Source organism: Panthera pardus, unplaced genomic scaffold (assembly GCF_024362965.1).
Source record: "Panthera pardus isolate Hobbes unplaced genomic scaffold, ASM2436296v1 HiC_scaffold_21, whole genome shotgun sequence".
NCBI classification, from domain to species: domain Eukaryota; kingdom Metazoa; phylum Chordata; class Mammalia; order Carnivora; family Felidae; genus Panthera; species Panthera pardus.
In genome coordinates, this window is record NW_026526777.1 from 49245491 (window position 1) to 49266815 (window position 21325).

General features: G+C 44.4%; 1 protein-coding gene across 10 annotated transcripts in view; it reads left to right on the plus strand.

The window, feature by feature from the left end:
• Nucleotides 1-236: 236 nt before the first annotated feature.
• The window catches only part of SEC16B (SEC16 homolog B, endoplasmic reticulum export factor), a 54688-nt gene continuing 33599 nt past the window's right edge, over nucleotides 237-21325 (plus strand). For 2 of the 10 annotated variants that reach the window (XM_053909233.1, XM_053909239.1), the window contains exons 1-7: nucleotides 237-482; nucleotides 13503-13640; nucleotides 14017-14496; nucleotides 16588-16941; nucleotides 18520-18632; nucleotides 19401-19491; nucleotides 20236-20344. In XM_053909233.1, the coding sequence (XP_053765208.1) occupies nucleotides 16646-16941; nucleotides 18520-18632; nucleotides 19401-19491; nucleotides 20236-20344 (609 nt within the window). In that variant the 5' untranslated portion in view covers nucleotides 237-482; nucleotides 13503-13640; nucleotides 14017-14496; nucleotides 16588-16645. Of the gene's footprint in view, nucleotides 483-13434; nucleotides 13641-13721; nucleotides 14497-14758; nucleotides 15537-16587; nucleotides 16942-18519; nucleotides 18633-19393; nucleotides 19492-20235; nucleotides 20345-21325 lie in introns of those variants that run through there. The other 8 variants (XM_053909240.1, XM_053909241.1, XM_053909236.1 and 5 more) reach the window with 7 other exon arrangements.

Sequence of the window (21325 nt, forward strand, 5' to 3'; positions counted from 1 at the left end):
ATGAGCATTCACTTTTTCATTTTTTTGAAATGAAATTCACTTCACTCCAAGCTCATGATGTTTAAATGAACTAAACTCTATAATACTGATTCAAAGTCTCCAAATTTTACTTTTTCAGTTTCTAATCCTGATTTTTTTTTTTTTTTTTTTTTTGTCAGTGATGAACTCGCTTTCATGAGTGTTTAGAAAGTCAACCTAATATTTAGATGCACGAAGGAGGACGTGCACTTTCTTTCTCTGATTTCAGGTAGTGGCGTCTTTTACGAAGACCTTCTCAATATGGTGGTCAGATCATGTTTCCAGCCTCAGGATCTACATAGAAAATCATTCCGTTGTGAAACTGCTGCTGAAGCAGAAAGGTTCTGGGCGGCTGACGTGGCATCAGTTCACACTGTCTGCCAGCTGTGAGTAACAGCAGGCTGTCTTGATGGGATATGGCAGAAGCAGCAACAGCAGCCGCTCCTGGTTTAGGGGCAAGAGATGTAAGTACTTATTTTCACCATTAACCAAACCAAACTCAAACTGAAGAATGCTAAGGGGGAAGACAATTCCCACGAGAGACTCTTCTAGCAGATTCATTTGAGAAGCATTTGGTCTCAACCAGAGTAGAAAGGCATCAAGCTGGCACATGGTTTTCAGCAAAATGAAGAACCTCACAGGGTCTTGTCTTACAAAACAAACTTCAACTGTGGCTAATGCTGCTTTCAAACTCCTTAAAGTGCCTGCATACTGCCGCAGGGGCTGTCCCCTGTGGGATGGCATGCATTGCTAATGTGCAAAGAGAACCTGGGATTTCAACTTGCATAAAAATTTTAGGCAGGTTTGATTGTGGGGAGATGGAAGGAGCCCTCAGCAGTTACAGTGTTTGGGGCAGAGAAGGGAGCCTGTTAAATATTTTAAGGAGGATTCAGATTGGTTAGGGCTGACTTGGACGCAATGTGGAAACTTCTGTTCTCAAGCTCTATAGATGACTTGGGGTGGGGTGTCTGCCAACCCAATGACAAATGAAACCCTGGCATGGACCCCTTAGCAAGAAGTGGCTCTACAGTTGCTGTTCCCAAGGCTTCCACCCTGGAAGGCGTGTCCAGAGTCTCTGGTATTTGCAGAGTTCATAAACCATGTGTTTATGGGTTGGTGATTTTTTTTTTTTCTTTCTGTTCTGTTGAGACCTTTTACTCCGACGTTTATCTCTGCATGACCTCTGCATATCTCACAGATGACCAACAGCGATCCACCCTGAGTGTGGCTAACTGACTAACACAGTTTTGCTTGTCACCTCTCTGCTGGGGACAGCTAAGTGAACTATGTGAAAGAGGTTCCTGGCCCTGCGGAGTTTGCTGCCCAGCAGGAGAAACAGATGTTAGGAGAGGACAAAAGAATAGTGGGTGGGGAGTCAGGAGACCTGGAATCGGGTCCTGGCCTCGATCCCAATTAACCATATGGCCCTCTGGGCTTCAGTTTGTGTACTATAAAATGAGTGGGCTGGAAAGGATAAACTCTTCAGTAACTGATTCCTCACCTAGGGTGAGTTTTCCCTTGCTGAACAGATTTTCACACGGCCTTAAATTTGCTCCACATCTAATTTGGGAACAGGGCTGGGAGGGCCTTTATTTATGAAACAGGCCTCACTTATCACCAACCAGGCTTTATCATATTGTGATTGTTAGGTAATAGAAACTTGAAGGAGCCTCCTGGATGGGCCCACTTACAATGTGATATTGGTAGGAGGAAAGGTTGCTTCCAAGAAAGAAGTCCTAAAGGTAGCAATTCCATACAGATTCATCTTAAATATCTGAGTTTCTATTTTCAAATGGTTATTGATCGGGACCAGTTACCTTTTCAACTGCTGCTGATCTTTGAGGGGGAAAAGACACAAAAGCCTGACACGAAGGAAAACGAAAACTGCTTGAAATAGGTGTGATTCACAGGCTACAGCTTGAAAGAAATTAAACTGAGTGAAAAATAAGCCAGGCTGTGGTTTCAAATAAAATAGAAAAAATACCATTAAAAAAAAAGAAGAAAGAAAAAAATAGAAAATATCCACCATTGGTGACTATGCAGTACATCCTTAGCTTCCTGAAATCTATCACCATCAGCTCAGTCAGTTTTGGCCTTGGAAATTGTGGGAGTTCCATTAACATGTTTTAATAGAATGATGGATCACATGAATTTCTTTTTTTAAAAAATCAATTTCTTTGATATAATTAGTATGCATACTTTCCCCCCTCCCCCCGCCCCCATCAGCTTTGCCTAGCCTCACTCACAAAATTAGCCACATGGTCATTCTTATGTCCCTCACTGCCCTCTCTCTCCTCAATGGCGTAAGTATACTTCCTGACCCCTGAGTAATCCCTTCTCTTGGGCTATGAACTCCATACCCATTGGCCTCCTGGGGGACCACATCCATCAGTCATTCCCTTTATTACCCCATCTCTTCTGTCTCTTGTCTAATTGGCTTTCCACTATAGTGTCTCCCATTTTATACCAACCATCCAACCAATCAGCCCAGTGAACAACCCCTCAGGGTTTCTCCTCACCGTCTACCCTTTTCAGACCATTCTGCCCACCCTATGGGATCCAGGGAATGCTTTCAAGTTCTTATAGAACTTGATCTCTTACTGCATTTTTTCTCTTTACCTCTTCCTCTTTCTTGACATGCTATCCTTCCTTGATTTTCTTGATGCTGTTCTAACTTATATCTTCTCAGTCCACACGGACTTCTTTTTCTCTGATTTTACCTTAAGTTATTATTATTATTATTATCATTATTATTTGAAATCTGTGCTCTTCCTCAACAGTCTCATCCATATCCATGATTTTAATTATGACTTGGGTGCTGATAACACCTAAATCAAAGCACATACAAATCTTTAGGAAAGAAGCAACATACAAACAAACAAATCTCACCCACCACAAATGTGAGTTCCTGCAGACTTCTCTCAGGAGCTCCTGACTCATTCACTGCCTGAGACACCTTGAGGACATTGTCCAGCAGGCAGCTCCATTTGCCATGGCCACCTCAACTTTCCTTTCCACACAAAACCTGCTTCTTCCAGTTAAATACATTTCAGTCTTCATCAGGGACATCACCAAGCCAGAGCTGTGTAAATTCAACTAACCTCTAAAATTCATTTATTCTGCTTCCTCATTCTCTCTCAAATCTGACACCCACCCCTGCTCACACATGCCTTTCCACCAGCGCTTTAGTTTGGCTTGCATGGACTTTAAAAAGAAGGATGTTGGCAACTGCCTCTTAAGGCTCACCCTGCCTTCAGTCTGGCGCTCCCCAAACCATTCTTTACATTGTGACTTGTGTGATTTTTTAAAAATGCTCCTCATAGTATTCAGCAAAAAATCCCAGACCTTCATGACTCATTCCCAGCTTGGCCATACGGACTCCTTTCTCCCATTTTCCTGAATAGGCATTACCCTCTAGTCCGTTTGAATATGGTGGGTCACCAGAGCCTGCCCAGCTGAACATCCCCTCCATGTCCTTGAACCTACTGATTCCTCTTCTGGAACCACCCCCATGCCCCAATTCACCCTGTTAAGTGCTAATTATCCAATAAGGTTCAGTGAATGTTTCTATCTCAGGAAGCCTTGCCTGAGTTGGCTGTCTTTCCCGGATCATATAATAACTTTTGTAACAATTATCATATTTTATTAAAGTGATTAATTTACTATATTTGCCTTTTCAGTTGATGGTAGAAATCTAAGAAATAGAATTGTGTCTTATTCCTGTATCCCTAATGCCTACAGCAGCATGAGGCACATAATTTTTCTTCAGTAAACTATTATTGAATGAATGAATGGTGGACAGATGGCTGTCTGTGGCTTTAAGCTGATATTCTATTATCTCAGTCAACTCAATGGGAAACACATTTCTTTCTCAATAGTCCAAGTGTAAGTTTGGGGAGGATGCTTCTTGGATGTTTCCCTGGGCATGTGCTAATTGCTGAATTAATCACTGTAGCCAGGGAGCTGCGAGACTCTTACTATCTAGGTATGAATTTTGTTCATTGTTAGAGAGAGGGATATGGTCAGTCCCATACATGCTATATAAACTGATAGAGGCAGGGAAGTTCATCACAGAAAAACTGATGATTTATTACCAGAAGCCAGAGGATAGGATGCTCGGCAGCTACAGCCCATGTTTGCCATATTGTGTGCAGACAGTCTAGGTATTGGGGAGAGCTGGGGCTGCACTTTGCTCCATGTGGCTGGCTGAGGCAGCTAAGAGAGTCTCTTCAGTCTCAGCTCGTATCACTGCTGTCTTAGTCTGCTCCACTATTAGATGGTGGATTATAAACATATGGGTGGGTTATGAACAATGGGAAATTATTCCTCACAGTTTTGGAAGCTGGGAAAACTAAGATCAAGGTGCTGGCAGATTCGGTGTCCGGTGAGGGTCTGTTTCCTGGTTCATAGGCGACCTGGTTCCTCTGAGTCTTTGTGTGCACTGTGTCTTCACATGGCAGAAGGGGCCAGGGAGCTCTCTGGGGCTTCTTTTAGAAGAATCCTAATCCCATTCAAGAGAGCTTTATCCTGTGGCCTAATCACCTCCAAGGGTCTACTTCCTAATACCTTCTCACTGGGGATTAGATTTCAACATACGAATTTTGGGAAGACACAGGCATAGTCCTCAGCAACTTATTTTTGTATTCTAGGCTCCAACCACACTACACATAAAACCCACTGATGATATGCTGAAGACACAGGCCCTCCTTTGTCTCGGAGCCATTTTAATATCCCTCCTTCTGTGGGGAACACATTCTCTCTTGCTCTCCTTCCCCTACTTCCAGGCTAATGTACTCAGTTTCTCACCCATTTCCTGGTTATTAAATAGGAGCAGGGACTCTTTTGGGTTCCTTTGGCCTAGTCCTTCTGTTTTATTAGAGAAACTATGTAGAGTCAGCTGATATAGGAGAAAGCATTTTTATTACAATAAATAATGAACTCATATTTGTCTCACATATTATTTGTTGAATGATGGAAATAATTATTTTCACTCTAGGGGTAAGGCTATATACTCCAGTCAGTTTCATTTAATGACATCATTCATTCAACAAATGACATGGGGACCAGCATGAGGTCATGGTGTCATACTGTCAATGTCATGGTGCTTGCATCTTTAGCGAGAAAGGAAATATTCTCAAGAAGCTTGTACGGAAACTACATCACAGAAACAATGTCGGGAAAGGCAGTAAGTATTTACTCAGCATGCCAAGACTCTCTAATGCTCATTTATGGGATCCTCCCAGAAAATAATGAACTTTGGCCATCTCCCTTGTGATACCTGCAGACATTTATGCTTAGAAAAGAAACTTCTCCATCATCTTGACATGCCCTTCAGTGTCCTCGAGAAACTGAAGTTTGAACTTTGTTTTTTGGCATCATAAGTGGCTCCTCTGGAAATTGCCCTGATGTGCTAAATTGAGCATTAGAACAGCACTCCTGGGGATCTTTGCTATATCTGCAGTCACTTATTCCAAACTGAGAGAACAGGGACATGAGCGCCACCAAAATACGTGTGTGCACTCACGCTCTGCACAGGCAGAGGCTATTTCTGTCCATGGAACAGTGGGCAGAGGAGGAGAACCAGCAAAGTGTTATGCACCTTTGCTGACTAACAAATGGGACGAGGAGAAAATACAGGAATTAATCTTTGAGTTCTTATTTTTATGACTATATCTATAACAGGTTGAATGAACCTATTTACACGGATAGATAGCTTTGAAGATTGTAATCATTGTATTTCCATAGAATAGATTTCTGAATAATTGCATTTTTGTGTTAAATATGTCACAAGGCTATTCCTAACCAGAATGCTTTTCATTTAAAAAATGTTTATTTGTTTATTTAGAGAGAGAGCATGAGCAAGAATGAGCAGGGGAGGGGAAGAGAGGGAGGGAGAGACAGAATCCCAAGCAGAGGCTCTGCGCTCTCAGTGCAGATGTGGGCCTCGAACCCACAAACCATGAGATCATAACCTGAGCCGAAATCGAGAGTTGGATTCTTGAACAACTGAGCCACCCAGGCGCCCTCTAACCAGTATGCTTCCCCGAGCAAAACTTTGACTAGAAGTCCTGTGGTTGATTTTCCTCCACTTGATGACGTACTCACACTATGTGAGTTTGGTGAAATCTCCTACACTTTCTGGTTTTGCTTTTACTGTCCTCAAACCAACACACTCTCTACTGATGCCACTGGGTAATGAAAACAATGAACCAAAGATGGGCATCTCTGGGGAAAACACGTTGTGAATGTAATGGATAATTACGGTGAGAGAGAGAGGGAGGAATACAAATAGAAACCAATAGTCTCAGATTCGATTCTAACCCAATAATAAAGAACAGTTAAGATAAAAAACTAAATATGAACTGCAGTAATGAAGACTCAGTAAGAACATATACCCTGAAGAGCATAGAGACTAACTCTACTGCTGTTCTCTCTGAAACAATGACATTAACAACAAGCATTTGTTGAACGCTTCATACATGTAGGTGCTGCGCTAAGTGCTTTTCCTAGATCATGCATGTATTTATTCATCAAATATTAATTGAACACCTATGACATACAATGGGCTGTACATTATCTCATTTATCCTGCCACAACCTTGTGAAGATATCTATTATTATGCAATCATTTAACAAAAGAGGATGCTTAGCCTGAGAGGTTAAGTAATTGGCTGGACGTCTTCCAGCGATTCATGGAGGTTTTGGGACTCAAACCCAACTCTGACCACAAAGCCTGAGCTCTTGACTGCACCATAGTCACAAGCATGGCATGTCACGCTTTTAACAAATGTAAGGAACCTGGAAAAGGGAACGGCAAAGATTTTTTGAAAACCCACTTCCCCCTTTAACAATCACTTTGGTGTCTGTCCATAGTTCATTTCATTTCATGCACGTTACAGCCCTGTGATGTACTTTCTGGACTTCATTTTAAAGATGAGGAAACTGGGTCTCATAGATAATCAGTGATTTTTCCCCCCCTGAGACACATGGCTGGGAACTGGCATAATTAAACCTAAATCCAAATTTCAATTCCTATTTTCTTTCTGCTGGGCCTTTGCTACTCAAAATGATTGAGGGAAGGAAATTTAATCAGGAAACATCAGTGGGACTGGGGCTGTGTAACCTGGAGAGGAGAAGGGGGCTGAGCGGCATGACCGCTTTCCCCAGTTCAAAGAGTTCAAAGGAGAGCTTGAATCACACATGTGTGTTCTACATCAGGAAGGGCATCCTGACTCTAAAATATTGGGGTGGGTTTCCATAAGGAGCCCGAGGACCCACCTTCATTGGAGAGCCAACTCTTCCTGCCCCAGGTAAACCGAGAGAGTCGCAGAACTCCTGGGCACCCTATGGAGTCTTATGTGGTAGAGAATCTGAATCCAGACACAGAGCTTGGGGGGGCCAAGGGTCTGCGCTGTGAGTGAGGACTTGGCCTGAGTCTCCCTGGCGTGGATACTGCTTCACCTGCAGGGATGGATGCTTTTTAGAGATTCTTTCCAGCTCATCAGTATGTGTCTGGATGTCTGTTCTTGTGCAGAATGTGTCTCTCAAACGTTTCCAGTAAATGGCAGGGAGCGATCTGGGGGTGCAGGGCATGTGCATGGAAATGTGTGAGCATGCGTGCATGTGTCTATTCGTCCTACTGCAAGTGTGAAATTTCTTTGGAGTCTCATGCTTCATAGTAAAAATTAATACAAATGTGAGTTTTATTCCTTGATATTCAATAATACAATATTTGTATTTGCTCAAACTTAAAATACACTTTATTTTATTAAAACATTTTTTTAATGTTTATTTATTTTTGAGAGAGAGAGACAGCGTGAGCGAGGGAGGTACAGAGAGAGAGAGGGAGACACAGAATCCGAAGCAGCCTCCAGGCTCCGAGCTGTCAGCACAGAGCCAGACGCGGGGCTCGAACCCACGAACTGTGAAATCATGATCTGAGCTGAAGTTGGATGCAACTGACTGAGCCACCCAGGTGCCTCTAAGATATATTTTAAAATTGCTTATAACTTAAAATTGGTGCTTATCCTATGGCATCCTGCACCGTCGCTGGGGCTGCACGTACTGTGCTACGGTGTGAGAAGCACTGGGCTGTGCATTGTTGAAGTTTCTAATTCTGATGATCTTGCTTTAACTCATTCCTTTTGTCCTATGCAGTATTTGACATCATTTCTCTATTTTCCCCTGATCTCCTGGCTCAAAGGGGTGGGGGGCACTGGATTAAGAACCTGTAGATTTCCCAGTGGTAATAGATACTCAATTAATCCCTTACTAATGATTTGTGCATAACAGTTCCTAGGCACTTTACAGCATTTCCAGGAAAATAACATTTATTGAGCATTTACTATACACCAAACATTTTGTAGGTTTTAATCTCATCAAACCCTTATAATACCTCTGTGAGATAGCTTCTGTTATTATCCCCGTCTCACAGATGATGAAAAGGAGACAGACTAATTTGCCGAGTTCACGCAGCCAGGAGGTAAGGGAGCTGGAGCTGAGATTCACTTCCCAGGCAGGCTAGTTATTCTGGGGTCACCGGAATAAGTTGTCCTGGTCCTCTGGGGAATTCGGGTCCTATTAGCCTTGCTGGCTTGGAGAACACACTGAGCATATTACAGCCCTTTCTTCTCGTTAGTGGCTGTGTGAGTCACCTCAGCCTGTTGGCACTTGGTGTGAGGTCAGAAGTCACAGATCCATCTGCCCCCTGGGATTGGGGGCGTCAACAAAACGGGGTGGAGGGTTGGAGAGAGGGGAAGGTGGACCACCTCCGCCAGCCCAGGCTCATAGGGAAGAATGGGGTAATTCTTTCTCTTGAGTGATGTACTTCTTGGCTCTTGGCAGTGGAGGTGGATGTAGGGAGGGCCAGTTTGCAGGCAGCCGGGCAGGTGGCATTTAAAGGAGCTCTTGTACACAGTGTTCCTCGCTCCTGTAGGAAATCTGCTTTGTGCCCAAACCTTCACTTCACTTGTGGTAAGAGCAACAGCAACAGTCCCGGGGTTGGCAGGTGGCTCACGGTGCCCGTGCCAGGCTAATTGTCTCTGGCCCTTGGACCACGCTTTCCTGGCACGCGGTCTTCCTGGTAACTGGAACTGCTGACTGGCACGTGCTGTGCTGAAGGAAGGGGTCAAAGCCTTGGCAGCCAATGACCGGCCGCGGCCACGAGGCCCACATCTCCAAGGCTGGCTCCAGGTGGTAGCTTTGCCGCAGTCAGGGGGCTGCTCTGTGTCCAACCTTCGCCCCTGGACTCATTCTTAGAGTCACAGCCAGGAGATGCCTGCGAGGAGAGCCTCGGCGTCTCAGATGTTGTTGGGGATGCAGGTGTGGACATTATCCAGTTATTCCCGCTGTTACGAAGAGGGTTTTTTGTTTGTTTTTATTATTGTGATTTAATGTTCTTTTTTTTTTTTTTTTTCCACCTCCCCCTTGGAGCACGTCTCTTAAGCATCTGCGGGGACCTCATTTTAACAAGGTGTGCAGATGATTTGTATCGGTTTCTGTCTCCTTTGTGTCCCACATGCCATCCCTTTAACCACTCTCTGGTCAGTCCCCTTAACTCACTGCCTCAACGTTCTCTTTTCCTTTCTCTAGAAAGCCTGTCTCAGAGTTTCGTCCTCTATTCAGGAGGTGGAAACTACTGGGTGGAATCTGACGGTTAGACTACTGCTGCCGTCGGCTTAAGGTGTCCACTCATATACAAAGAAACTCTTGACTGAGCTCGTGTCATGTGTCAGGCACCATGCTAGGCACGTGGATTGTCACGTGGAATGGAGCACAGCTGGTCAGTGTGCCCGTGGAGCTTCAGGTCTAATGACAGCTGCATTTCCAATGTGCTTGTTCCTCTGAGCCCATGTTCCTGTTAAAGCCCACTCCCACTTTCCACACTGGCTGATGCAAACCCTCCTAATGTTTCTTGAGTCTGTTACCAAATCCTCCCTGATCTCCAGCCAATGGAACTTGGCAGTCCATTCCACAGAGAATTCTCCATATCTGGTGCCTTTATGCACAAGCCTCTCCCCATGTGTGCCCATCTCCACCCCCATCCCTTTCTCAAAGAAGAGGTGTCCTTCCTCTTAGCGAGTTCACTTTGTGTTCCTATACTCTGGATCCCATATGAGCAGCCTCTTTGGGGATTTATTCCTTTAGAAAGCGTGTTTCCTTTCTCTGTCTCTATGGGAATCAGCATATAACTCTCTTTGGTCTTGTCCACACTACAACAGCTCTTCAGAGCTGAGTGCCCACGGCAGCCCCAGCTTTTGCCCCTTTTCTTCGCATCTAGTCTTCTACGTACACTGATTTGACTTTCAGTCTCCTTTTTCTTACTCTCCACTCTCTGTATGAGTGACTTCTGTGTCGAATACCTCACTCCCTTGACCAGAGTTCTACCGAAGTTGGCCGTGTTATGATCATCAAATCTCCTGGTTAAATCCACTGACGCCAAGAACACTTCCGCCTGTTGCCTTTTTCCACATTTCCCTGAAGTTTGGCATTGTCGACCGCTCTCCTACTTTTGAAGCCATCACCTCCCCTGGCTCCTGAGACACCATCTACCCCTGGCTGTCTGCCTACCGTTCTGACCCTCCTTATTCTTCTTCATGGGCTCCTCTTCTGTATCCAGCTGTGGGGGGTTGGTGTTCCTCAGAGCTCCTTTCTAGGACCTGTCTTCTAATTCTAAGCATTTTTAAGGCAATACTACCCATTCCTATGGCTTCAATCACCATGTCTCCCTCCTCAGACCTCTCTCTTGAGTTCTAGACTCTTAGTGTCTACTAGTTCTTGACCACTGATTACCTCTGCCCACGGGCCCCTCAGTTAGCAAGTCCGACACTGAAGTCATCATCTCCTTACCAAGCTGGCTCCTCTTCCAAGATTATTATCCCCCCAAAAAAGACAGTGTGGTCCCCTCTCTATGGCCTAGAAACTTGGAATCGTCCTTTACTTCTCTTTCTTCATTTCATATATTCAACAGAGTATCATTTCATGTCGATTCTATTTTATAAATATAAATACATATATATGTATATATATTGTATTTCTCTCCTCTTCTCCATGTTTGGATGTCTACTGCTCCACTGGACTGAAAGCTTCTATAGGGCAGGGATTATATGTTATTTATCTTTATCTCCTATGAATATGACAATGCTGGACATATAGTGGATGTTTAATAAACATTTGTGTAGTGAATGAATGACTTCTGGAATTTTCTTTCCAGAAGAGAAGACTGAACACAGTTAACCAAACTTGGACACTGCCCCATTTTAGCGTAACTGTTGCATAGGGGTGCATAATTATTGCTGACATGACAATGACACATTTGGGCATAGCACTGATTAAAAATAACGTTAGTTGATTTTTTTCTTTAAAAATAACATGTTTATTGTAGAAAAGTTAGAAGAGAAAAAGAACATCATCCACAATTCCATTATCCAGACAAACAGTTACTGTTAATCTGTTGACATAGGGCCTCTCAGTTTGTTTTCTAAATTTTCACTTTGAGTAAAGAAATTGGGTCAAGCCTGAGGCATGTCTCAGCCACTGAATTGTCCCGTGCAAGAGTAAGCAGTAATTAAATCATAGTGCACACAGCTTCGTGGCAAATCTGACCTGGATCTAGGTGGGTGTTCACATCCACCAGCACTAATCTGGTGGGTAGAGATTAACAGCATTATTAGCAGTGATGATACTTTTGTTAGATGTCAAACCAGGGTAGTTATTCCTGTGAAAAGCAAGATTTTCATCAGTGGTCTGGCATTTGGAATGGGGAACAGAGACTGGGAAAGGAAATTCACATAAATTAGCAAGCAGCCCGGGCTCCAATTCCAGTGGATAGTAGGAATGAAGAGCAGGAATCAGACATGAAGACAGGACACGCGGGGAAGGGATAATGTGAAATCTGTAGCTGTTCCAGCATGAGGAAGACTACGGGATGATGCAAGGGCATTGCCAAGTACTTGGGGTGTCAGGACTAATTTTAGCCCACCTCCTGGTGGGGACGAGATGTGAATGTACTGTCAAGCTGGACAAATCTGGTTAGAAACCAGGAGGAATTGAGCAGCCAGGTTGAGAGACTTAGTAACTGTAGATATGTGGGGCTGGTAAAAGCAGGGATTGATAAATCCCAAACCTTTGGAGTGGTGAGATCTATTTCATTCTATGATCTATTTCATTCTATGACCCATATAGCTGTTATATGCCATATGTCGAGATAAAATAATTAAAGCTAATTAAAATTAATTTTGGTTGGTGAGTGTTTGAAGAGTTTCATAATAACTCTTGAGATAATTAGAGATGCTTTGGGATGTCACAAAAGGAGCATTTGGAATAACTGGGCTAGATGTTTAAACCAGAGATGTGCAATGAAAGCTAGTAACAGAATGATAATTCTGTAGTTGGAAGAACACTGAATCAGGAAGGAGGACTTGGGGGCTGTTCTCCGTATGCTGTTAAACTGGCTCTCTGAAATCAACAGCAACCACCTTGCTTTGTAGCATTTGGGGGTTTCTGTGTAAAATTTCCCACCAGGGTGGATTCCAGATTACCAACGGTTTAACTACTGGCTCACACAATTCCTGAATATTTAAGAATCAGCTCTTGGAAGCCTGGTGCAAGGGAACTCCCAACACACCATTGTAATCCTGACCGAGCGTCCAGTTAGCTTTGTGATCTTGGGTAAATCAGTTCACTTCTCAGGATCTTAGTTTTATTATCAGTAAAGTGAAGTCACTAAAATAACCTCAAGGTCCCTTCCAGAGTTGGCATTCCAGTAATGTAGCTGGTGTTAAGGGTAGGACTACCATCGTGTCATAAGCCAAAAGAGTTACATCAGATTTTCATGAATGCTATTGTGATGTGCTGGAACACATAATTTGATACCTGGGTCTGTGTCATAATCAAACCTCTTCCACTTCCTGCTGTTAATGTGTATGTCCTTCGCTAGTATTTCTTTTTAGGAGGGTTAAAAATGGCAGTACAGCCAACAGCTCACCAGTGGGAGTAAGAAACCATTACCAGGGTCAGAGAATTCTACACCCAGTTCGTTGGCAGGCCCTAGGAGTCGGCTGAGGGTCTGAGACAAAATCGTATAGTTTAGGGACATCGCCTTATCTGACCATGAGATCCACCCGGGTGGTCTTCCCTAGACTAACAACAGGAGAGGGTAACCTGCTCTTGCTTTTTGAAGTCAAGGCCTGTGTCTTTCATAGTTAAGTGTCTCAAGTCCTGGTACATAACAGGGCCCCAGTAAGTATTTGTTGAAAGAAAGAATAAGTGATTTGAGGCTTTTAGAACAAATTCTGAATTTTTAAAAATTTTTCCCCAGCTTTATTGAGACATAATTGAAATATAACACTACGTAACCTTAAGGTGTATAACATGATGATTTGCTGAATTTTAAAATAGTAATTCACAAGTGGACATGAGCTTCTCCATGTCTGCCTGAAGAAATGCATTTTTTAAAGACAAAAAATTGTTTTCTTTTTGTAATAGAAAACTGACCGGTGCCTTCAGTTCGATACATTTTCCTTCCGTCGGACAACACAAGTGATTACACAATCAGAACCCGACAGGGAGAAACATGAATGAGAAAAACCCAAACCAGACAAACCAGCTGTTTACTACCCACCAGTGAGTGTCTGCCTGCTTCAACCAGTGGAATTAGCTTATTTTTTTCATTAAAAAAATTTTTGTTTTTTAATTTTGGAGAGAGAGTGAGAGACCACGAGTGGGAGAGGAAGAGAGAGAGAATCGTAAACGGGTTCCACGCTCAGCACAGAGCCCAACGTGGGGCTCCACCCCACAACCTTGGGATCGTGGCCTGAGTCAAAATCAAGACTCGACACTCAACTGACTGAGCCACCCAGGTGCCCCAGCTCATGTGTTTTGAAAGGAAAAGATCATACTTATTTATAAAGCATATATATTTCTCTATCAGGTGCCACTTTACTAACATTTAATCCTCATAGTGACTCCCACAAGCTAAGTATGGTTATTTCCCTTTTAGAGAGGAAGAAACTGAGACTCCGAGAGGTTGAGCATTAGGGCCGACAGTTGCAGCGCCATGAGTCAATGCCCCAAAGGTGGTGCTCTTCTCACAGGCCAGGCGGCCTCAGGCTTTCTGGATTTCCTCTCCCTGCTTTCTCGGTTCCTTGTTTGCTCTGGGATTTGGATGTAAGTCAATCTGGCTCAGCCCATGACCAGGCAAACAGAAGCACCAGCCTCCGACAGGGTTCCGAGCAAATACGCCAAGTCAGGCCTGTCCCAGGCTGGGGTATCCGGGCTGTACTTTGCCCTAGTGAATCAGCTCCATGGAAGCCAGGCGGTTGCAACAGATAACTGACTGGCTGTAGGTCTGAAGGCCAGGTAAGTCTTGGTAGATGTGGCGCCTGGACTTTGACATTCTCCAAGAGGAGAGAGACACTTGTGGGCCTGGAGAGAGCTGAAGGAAGCCACGCTGACGGAAGGTGGGAAGCCGTCTGAGCAGGTGTGTGGGGATGCTCGCTCCCTTGCTTTCTTTCTCTTGGCTCAGCTGTACTGTCAGAATGGGAAAGTCAATATCACCCTTGCTGGGGCCAGGAAGGTCACTTATGTGAATGTGGAAGTGTGGCTTGTCACTGGAGATGTGATGCCTTCACTTTGAGAATCTTGGGTGCCTTTCATTTGGAGTCCTTTGTGTTTTTTTTTTTAATGTTTATTTTATTTTTGAGAAAGAGAGAGCGTGAGCAGGGGAGGGGCAGAAAGAGAGGGAGGGAGACACAGAATCCGAAGCAGGCTCCAGGCTCTGAGCTGTCAGCACAGAGCCTGACACGGGGTTCGAGCCCACGAACTGTGAGATCATGACCTGAATCAAAGTCAGATGCCCAACTGACTGAGCCACCCAGGCGCCCCTCATTTGGTGTCCATAATTATAACCTGAGGTCTAACCTATGGGAGTTGATATCTCAATAATAGAATGATGTGATTTCAGTGAAGAGATTGGGTTTTGTGCCTTCGTGGTTGGAGAAGGGCTGTCTAGTGAAAATATCTGGGGACAAGACAGGCAAAAGAGGTTTTCTTCTTGTTGAGTTTACTTGTGTCCAAATAGTATTGAGTTCTATAGACCTTCAGGGAGGACCCAGGTGCCCTTTCACTGTGTTGGGGCACTTGGATTTTGCTGGGATTTTTTGGAAAAAGCTTTCATCGCACCTGACTGTTTTCAAGGGAGGGGGCTGACACTTTAGGAAGGAAGGTGGGAGTTTTTCTGAGCTGTGATAGATCTGAGGTGGAAGGCACTTCTGTGCCTTGCCCTTCTGGTATGTTCTGCTTACAGCTCTTGGCTCAGAGCTGTGGACCCTGGCTCCATGGCATTCAAGCAGAGTGATATCTTGATTTCAACATATACCCTTTGACCTTTTGTTCCGATATGATTTTTTTTTTTTTATATTAGGCTGGGAGTTTCAGGAGTGGGAGCAAATTAACCATATTTGATCCAAGTCTTTCAACCTAAAACAGTTCCCAGGAGAGAAAAAATGAGGTCTGATTGAGGTAATATATCCTCCTGCCATAAGAGAATCCCCAAGTCACCAGTAAGGGCTGACACATGCTTTCTCTTTGGAGGCAGCTGGATGCAGGTTCTTCTCCGTGACACGGGGTGGAGGAACTTGGAAGGCAGTATGTCTTCAGAGCTATTTCTCATTTTGAAGGATAAGTTGGGAAAATTAGTTTGATGCTAGGAGACCTCCAGATTTAAAAGTCTCCAGCCAGGAAGATTAGTGAGACATGGCTTTCTGGCTTGCCATGAAAGCAATCCCAAACTTGTCTCCCCTAGAGGAAGGGCAGGCAGGGCCACATCATAGGGCCCAGTTCTTCTAAGAGGTTAATTTAAGGATTCAGAAAAGATGTCTCTTGAGATCCATTTAAGCTTCTTTTTGTTTAGGAAATGTCTGCATCCATTCATACTGCCCTAATGTTATCTCTGATATCAAACACTAGCTACTTGTTTCATTGAACAATTACTATATACGAGGCAGTGTGTTGGGTACTTTTCATAAGTTGTCACTGACTCTGACAGTAACCCTGCAAATGAGTCGTTATGGTCCCCATTCCATTTCTCAAGGAAACTGAAGCTTGAAAAAAATGAACTAGCTAATAGGTGGCAGAGTTAGGATTTAAACTCTGGCCTGTCTCTATGCGCACTTACTTCTCTGATAGCAGGGGACCTCCACGGTAATTGTTGAATGAATAATTGCTGGTGGGGATAAATGAACAAACATGTATTTAGTTGGGATACTTTGATGATGTTTTGGAGCTTAATCTATGACTGTTCTCTGTCTCTCCTGCCTCCTACACCTCTTGTTGCTCCAAATATTCTTTTTAATTTTTAAAGCATCATCAGTATAATTGTCCAGCCTGTTATTTATTTCATGTGTCTGCTTGAGATTTTCCCCCAGATATCTCTATATCACTGCCCAGGTGTTTTGTTTCAGATAAAAGATTTTGAGGACTGTAGATGCTTTATTCAGAAAACCTAATCAATCATCATGTTTAGATATAAGCCTAAAATGATGTTTTTTGTTTGTTTTTTTTTTGTCTGCAGGAACAGAAAATAATTACATAACTGAATAAAAACACGAGGGAAATTCTGAGGGTCAAGGATGGAATTTTGGGCTCCTCAGTGGCCACCTCAGCCATGGGGGAGGCCCACAGCACCATCAAAGGATCCAGACCGAGGGCTTCAGAGAGATGGAAACCATCGGCCCGTTCCTCGCTCTTGGTACAATGGAGAGAGGTACCATCAATGGCAAGACATGCACAGGAGCCCTCAGCCGCAGCAGGACCCCAGGACGGACAACCAGCAGCCCCATTATGCATCCAGGCCTGGGGAAAGGCGTCAGCCTGTGTTAGGAGTTGACTATTATGAAGGTGGTTATCCCCGTCAGTTGTATTCAAGGTATGGCTCTCATGCTTGGAGTTCACCCAGCTCTCCTACGTGCTTCTCAGTAGATCGTTCTCTTCCTTCTTCCTTTTCCTTTTACTCTTCCTCTTTTTCTTCTTTTTCCTTCTCCACCCTATTACATTGACTTAGCCAAACACTTTCCCCTCCCAAATTGGATTTAGGTAACTGAAAATAGTATTTCCCTCCTTTTTGTTCTCTGGTGGGGCTTCTTAAAGAGGCAATCACAGCGTGACTGGGTGTTAGGGCCAGGGCAGAAAGTAGAAAGAATGATCATCCAAGATAGCAGATGAGACCCTTTGACTCGGGGATGGCAAAAGGCAATATTGGTAGATTATGGAAAATTTGTCTTAGAGCTCCTTATAAAAACTTCTCAGTGTTGTTCACGCTGACACCACCAGCACCAAGAAGAGACTCAGTGCCTAGAACAGTACTCAGCGTGTGACTGGCATACAGAAAAAATATGCATGGGATGAGTAAATGGGAACATTTAAAAAAAATGAAATTGACCTGAAAGAAAGCAGGTACAAGCTTGTAGTCTCCAGGTTCAGAATGAAGAGGTCTCCGTGAGGTAATGCTAGGAGAATCTGGAATTCCTGTTCGTGAATCCTGATTGATAACATAGGATTTAATATTTTATGGGATATTGGAAGTCATGTATGTTTTACTTCAGCTTTTCCAGGTGGAGTGATATTTACCTGCCTACAGATTTCGGGTTGAAATTATGACGATTACTGTAAGCCTTTGCTCCATGAAATATTAAAGAATTATTAGTTAATAAAAAGACTAACAATGTGACATTCTTTCCTCAATCTGTTTTGTATTGTTGACTTCTCAAAGAAGGTATGTCGAGGACAGAGGCAATGAAAGCAGTCAGATTTAAGAGAGTCCAATGTGACTTCTTCATCTCATTTCCATCTGTAATATGCATGGGACTTACAATGGCCTGTTGGGTACCTACACAGTCATCTCAGGAAAGGATATTCTTTTTTTTTTTATAGCATATTTATTTATTTTGAGAGAGAGAGAAAGAGACAGAGACAGATATATAGAGGGACAGAGAGAGAGAGAGAGAGAACACATGGGGGAGGGGTGGAGAGAAAGAGGGAGAGAGAGAGAATCCTAAGCAGGCTCCGCACTGACAGCACAGAGCCTGACATGGGGCTCGAACTCAGGAACCATGAGGTTGTGACCCAAGCAAAAATCAAGAGTCAGAGGCTTAACTGACTGAGCCACCCAGGTGCCCCAGGAAGGGGTATTCTAAGATAATTTCAGGGCAGGGTTTTCTAAAATAACGTCATGTATTGTTGGATGTATGTATTTGAGGAGTAGGGGAAATCAAAGAGAATGAGACACTTGATTTTGTTCTAAACATCCCAGCCTTGTTCTGAAATAAAGACCCTCCTCCTGCTGATTCTGGATCTTCTGTTTATAGGATCTAGAATTAACTGCAATTTTAAAGCGGGTTCTAGACTGAGGTCACAGATTTGTCCTCTGAAGTTATTTAGTTTGTCAAGTCCTCCATTGGTTTCTCTTTTTACCATCCTTGAATGACTGACCTTTGTGATATTTTAGGCCAGGCATTGAGGATCCGTATCAGAGCTATCATTCTCCAACCCTGAGGGAAGAATATGCTTATGGAGATTATTACTACCACAGACCCCCGCAGCAGCTACAGGAAGAAAGAGGTATGGAATAATCTCCGAAGAGCCTTTGGGGTGGTGCAGCTGATCTGGTAGACAGGGCGTGCTCAGAGCCTCGTCTTGGCCATCCTACTTGGCTGAGGTAGAACCCCTGTCCTCACCCACTTCTCCCTTGGCCAGATGAGGCCACAGCAAAGACACTACTGCCAGATGTCTTGAGGGGAAGAGACAGAAAGGAGTCATTTTCCTTTGTATGTGTCAGTGATAGCCCTGAAACTATCATTATGTTACCAGTGTCATGGCTAGTTCGTACTTCGTCCACATTTTTTCCTCCACTCCACGTTACAGCCAAGATTACGTCTCTGACCAAGTAACCGTGAAGTCAGTTCTTAACAATGAAGTTGTCAAGCGTGTGGCTGGGCTGTGATGAGTCTGACCGTCATTTACCTTGAGGGTGGCAGATATGCACCCACAGGAATTTATACTCTGCCAATACTGAGGCTTTAGGTATGTGTCGATGGCAGCTTCTGACCTGCCTGCAAAGAGAAATCTGTTTCAAAACTGAGAATGCACACACATGATCCCCATGATTATACAATTGTATGGAGCCAAGGTGGTTGATTCAGGAAGGACTGAGGAGCGTTCTGTTGACTCCCATTGTTAGCGCTCACGTCTCAATTTTATTCAATTTGGCAAACATGTTTTTATATCTCTGGTGCTCCAGTGACTCAGCCCCACAGCTCGCTGCTGTCTTCCTAAACTTTTAGGAATGGGAAATGACCTGTCTTGATCTTGTTTTCTCTGAGGGTGCAGTGCCAAGGCGAGAGAGTCCTTATATGTGGCAGGAAGATCACCGAGATCAAAAGTACCTCAGTGAGCATCATCACGAAAACCAGAATAGTCTGTAAGTGTGAAAGGAGAGGCCAGCTCAACACGATCCAGCCAAACTCACACTATGTTAGGCAAGTCTATGGAATCGGGTGCTCGTCTCTGTCTCCAGAACCCCCGTCTGCTTCTACTCTGGCCACGGGGTTGTGGGAGTAGCCCAGGGTGGCCCAGGCCAGCTGTCAGTGGAGTCTTAATTCTGAGAGGCAGCTCTCAAACTTGGGGTCAGCTGAGTCCTGTGAGGTTACTTGAGGTCCACCCTACACGAGAGCCTGGATTCTTTATTGGCCTCAGAACAGATGTGGCTTGGCCGAAGTTTGCAAAATCGGGTCCTGCCCGAGGCTGGGCTGTTTCTCCTCTGCCCACTCCTGTGCGCGGAGAATGGGATAGCCCCTGGGAAGGAGTGAGCAGAGAAGAGCATTTTACACAAACACCTGTTCTGGTGTCCTTCGGCCTGGTGCCTTGACCGTGTCTGACCGACTCACCAACCCAGCTGCTCTGATTTGAGTCATTGCAGGGTGTCAGGCTGCAGAGACCAGCCCTTCTCCACAGCGTTTGGGTTACTTCCAGTAACTGCACTGTGGAACCCAGGAGCTCCCGTTTCTCTGGTATTGATAGATTGGGGTGGCCGAGGGAGGACAATGCTCTTCCCTATGGCACACAGGCCACCTGACACTGCCCACGCTCTGCAGCAGAAGTCTGCAGCTCACTCTGGCTGGCTTGCCCAGGACCCCCCTCACCTGCTCCTGTGATTTTGCTGTAGATCCAAGAGTCGGAACTCTTATAAAGACAGTCCTGCTTCTAACACTAGGCCGGAGAGGCCTGGGGACCTGTTTCCAGAGAGTCTGCTAACGGGAACCCAGAAGAATGAGGTAATCTGAAGGGACACGGGGGCTGGTGGACTGTGACAGTGCATCATACCAGACAATGAAATAGGGGCAGGGCAGGGCCCTTGGGAGTGGGGGTGGCCAGTGGCCAGAAGTCTGAGCGGTGACATCGTCCCCTTTCTATGGAGCCTCCACTCATACCTCCTCCTTTCCTTGCCTTCCTGGGGCCCTGATCTGGCCCTTTGGCATGCGTGCGTGCATGTGTGTGTGTGTGTGTGTGTGTGTGTGTGGCTGGATCAGGAAATGTCACCCAGGTCACTCTGAGGTGCTGGCAAAGAGGAGAGGCTGTCACTGGTACCCCAGTGGACTGGCAATTTGGTTTACCCAGCAAGTGGGGAGTTGCTAGACTCTCTGAATTCCGGTCTGAAAAGCAGAGCTTGGAACCTCTCTTGACTCTTCCAGTGCTCGCTTCTGAAATCTTACTGCGTATACCAGCTGGGTCACACAATGGCGTTCTTATATATTTTAAAAATAAACTTTTAATTTTAGAATAATTTTAGATTTTTGGAAAAGTTGCAAAGATACTGCAGAGACAAGCTATTGATTTTTGACAGTCTTATATCAATTTTGTTTCCACAATTAGATATGTATGATTTTTGAGAACATTTTCTCCTGTATACCTAAGGCTTAACAGTGCAGGGTACAGACTATGTGATATATGCCCATGGTATCATCAGAGAGCCTAAATCATTTGTCCAAGGTCACAGCAGCTAGGTATCGATAAAACTGGGATTTGAAGATTTATTTTTTTTTAATTTTTATTTATTTTTTTAAAGAATTTTTTTTAACGTTTATTTATTTTTGAGACAGAGAGAGACAGAGCATGAACGGGGGAGGGTCAGAGAGAGAGGGAGACACAGAATCTGAAACAGGCTCCAGGCTCTGAGCAGTCAGCACAGAGCCCGACGCGGGGCTCGAAATCACGGACCTCGAGATCTTGACCTGAGCCGAAGTCGGATGCTTAAC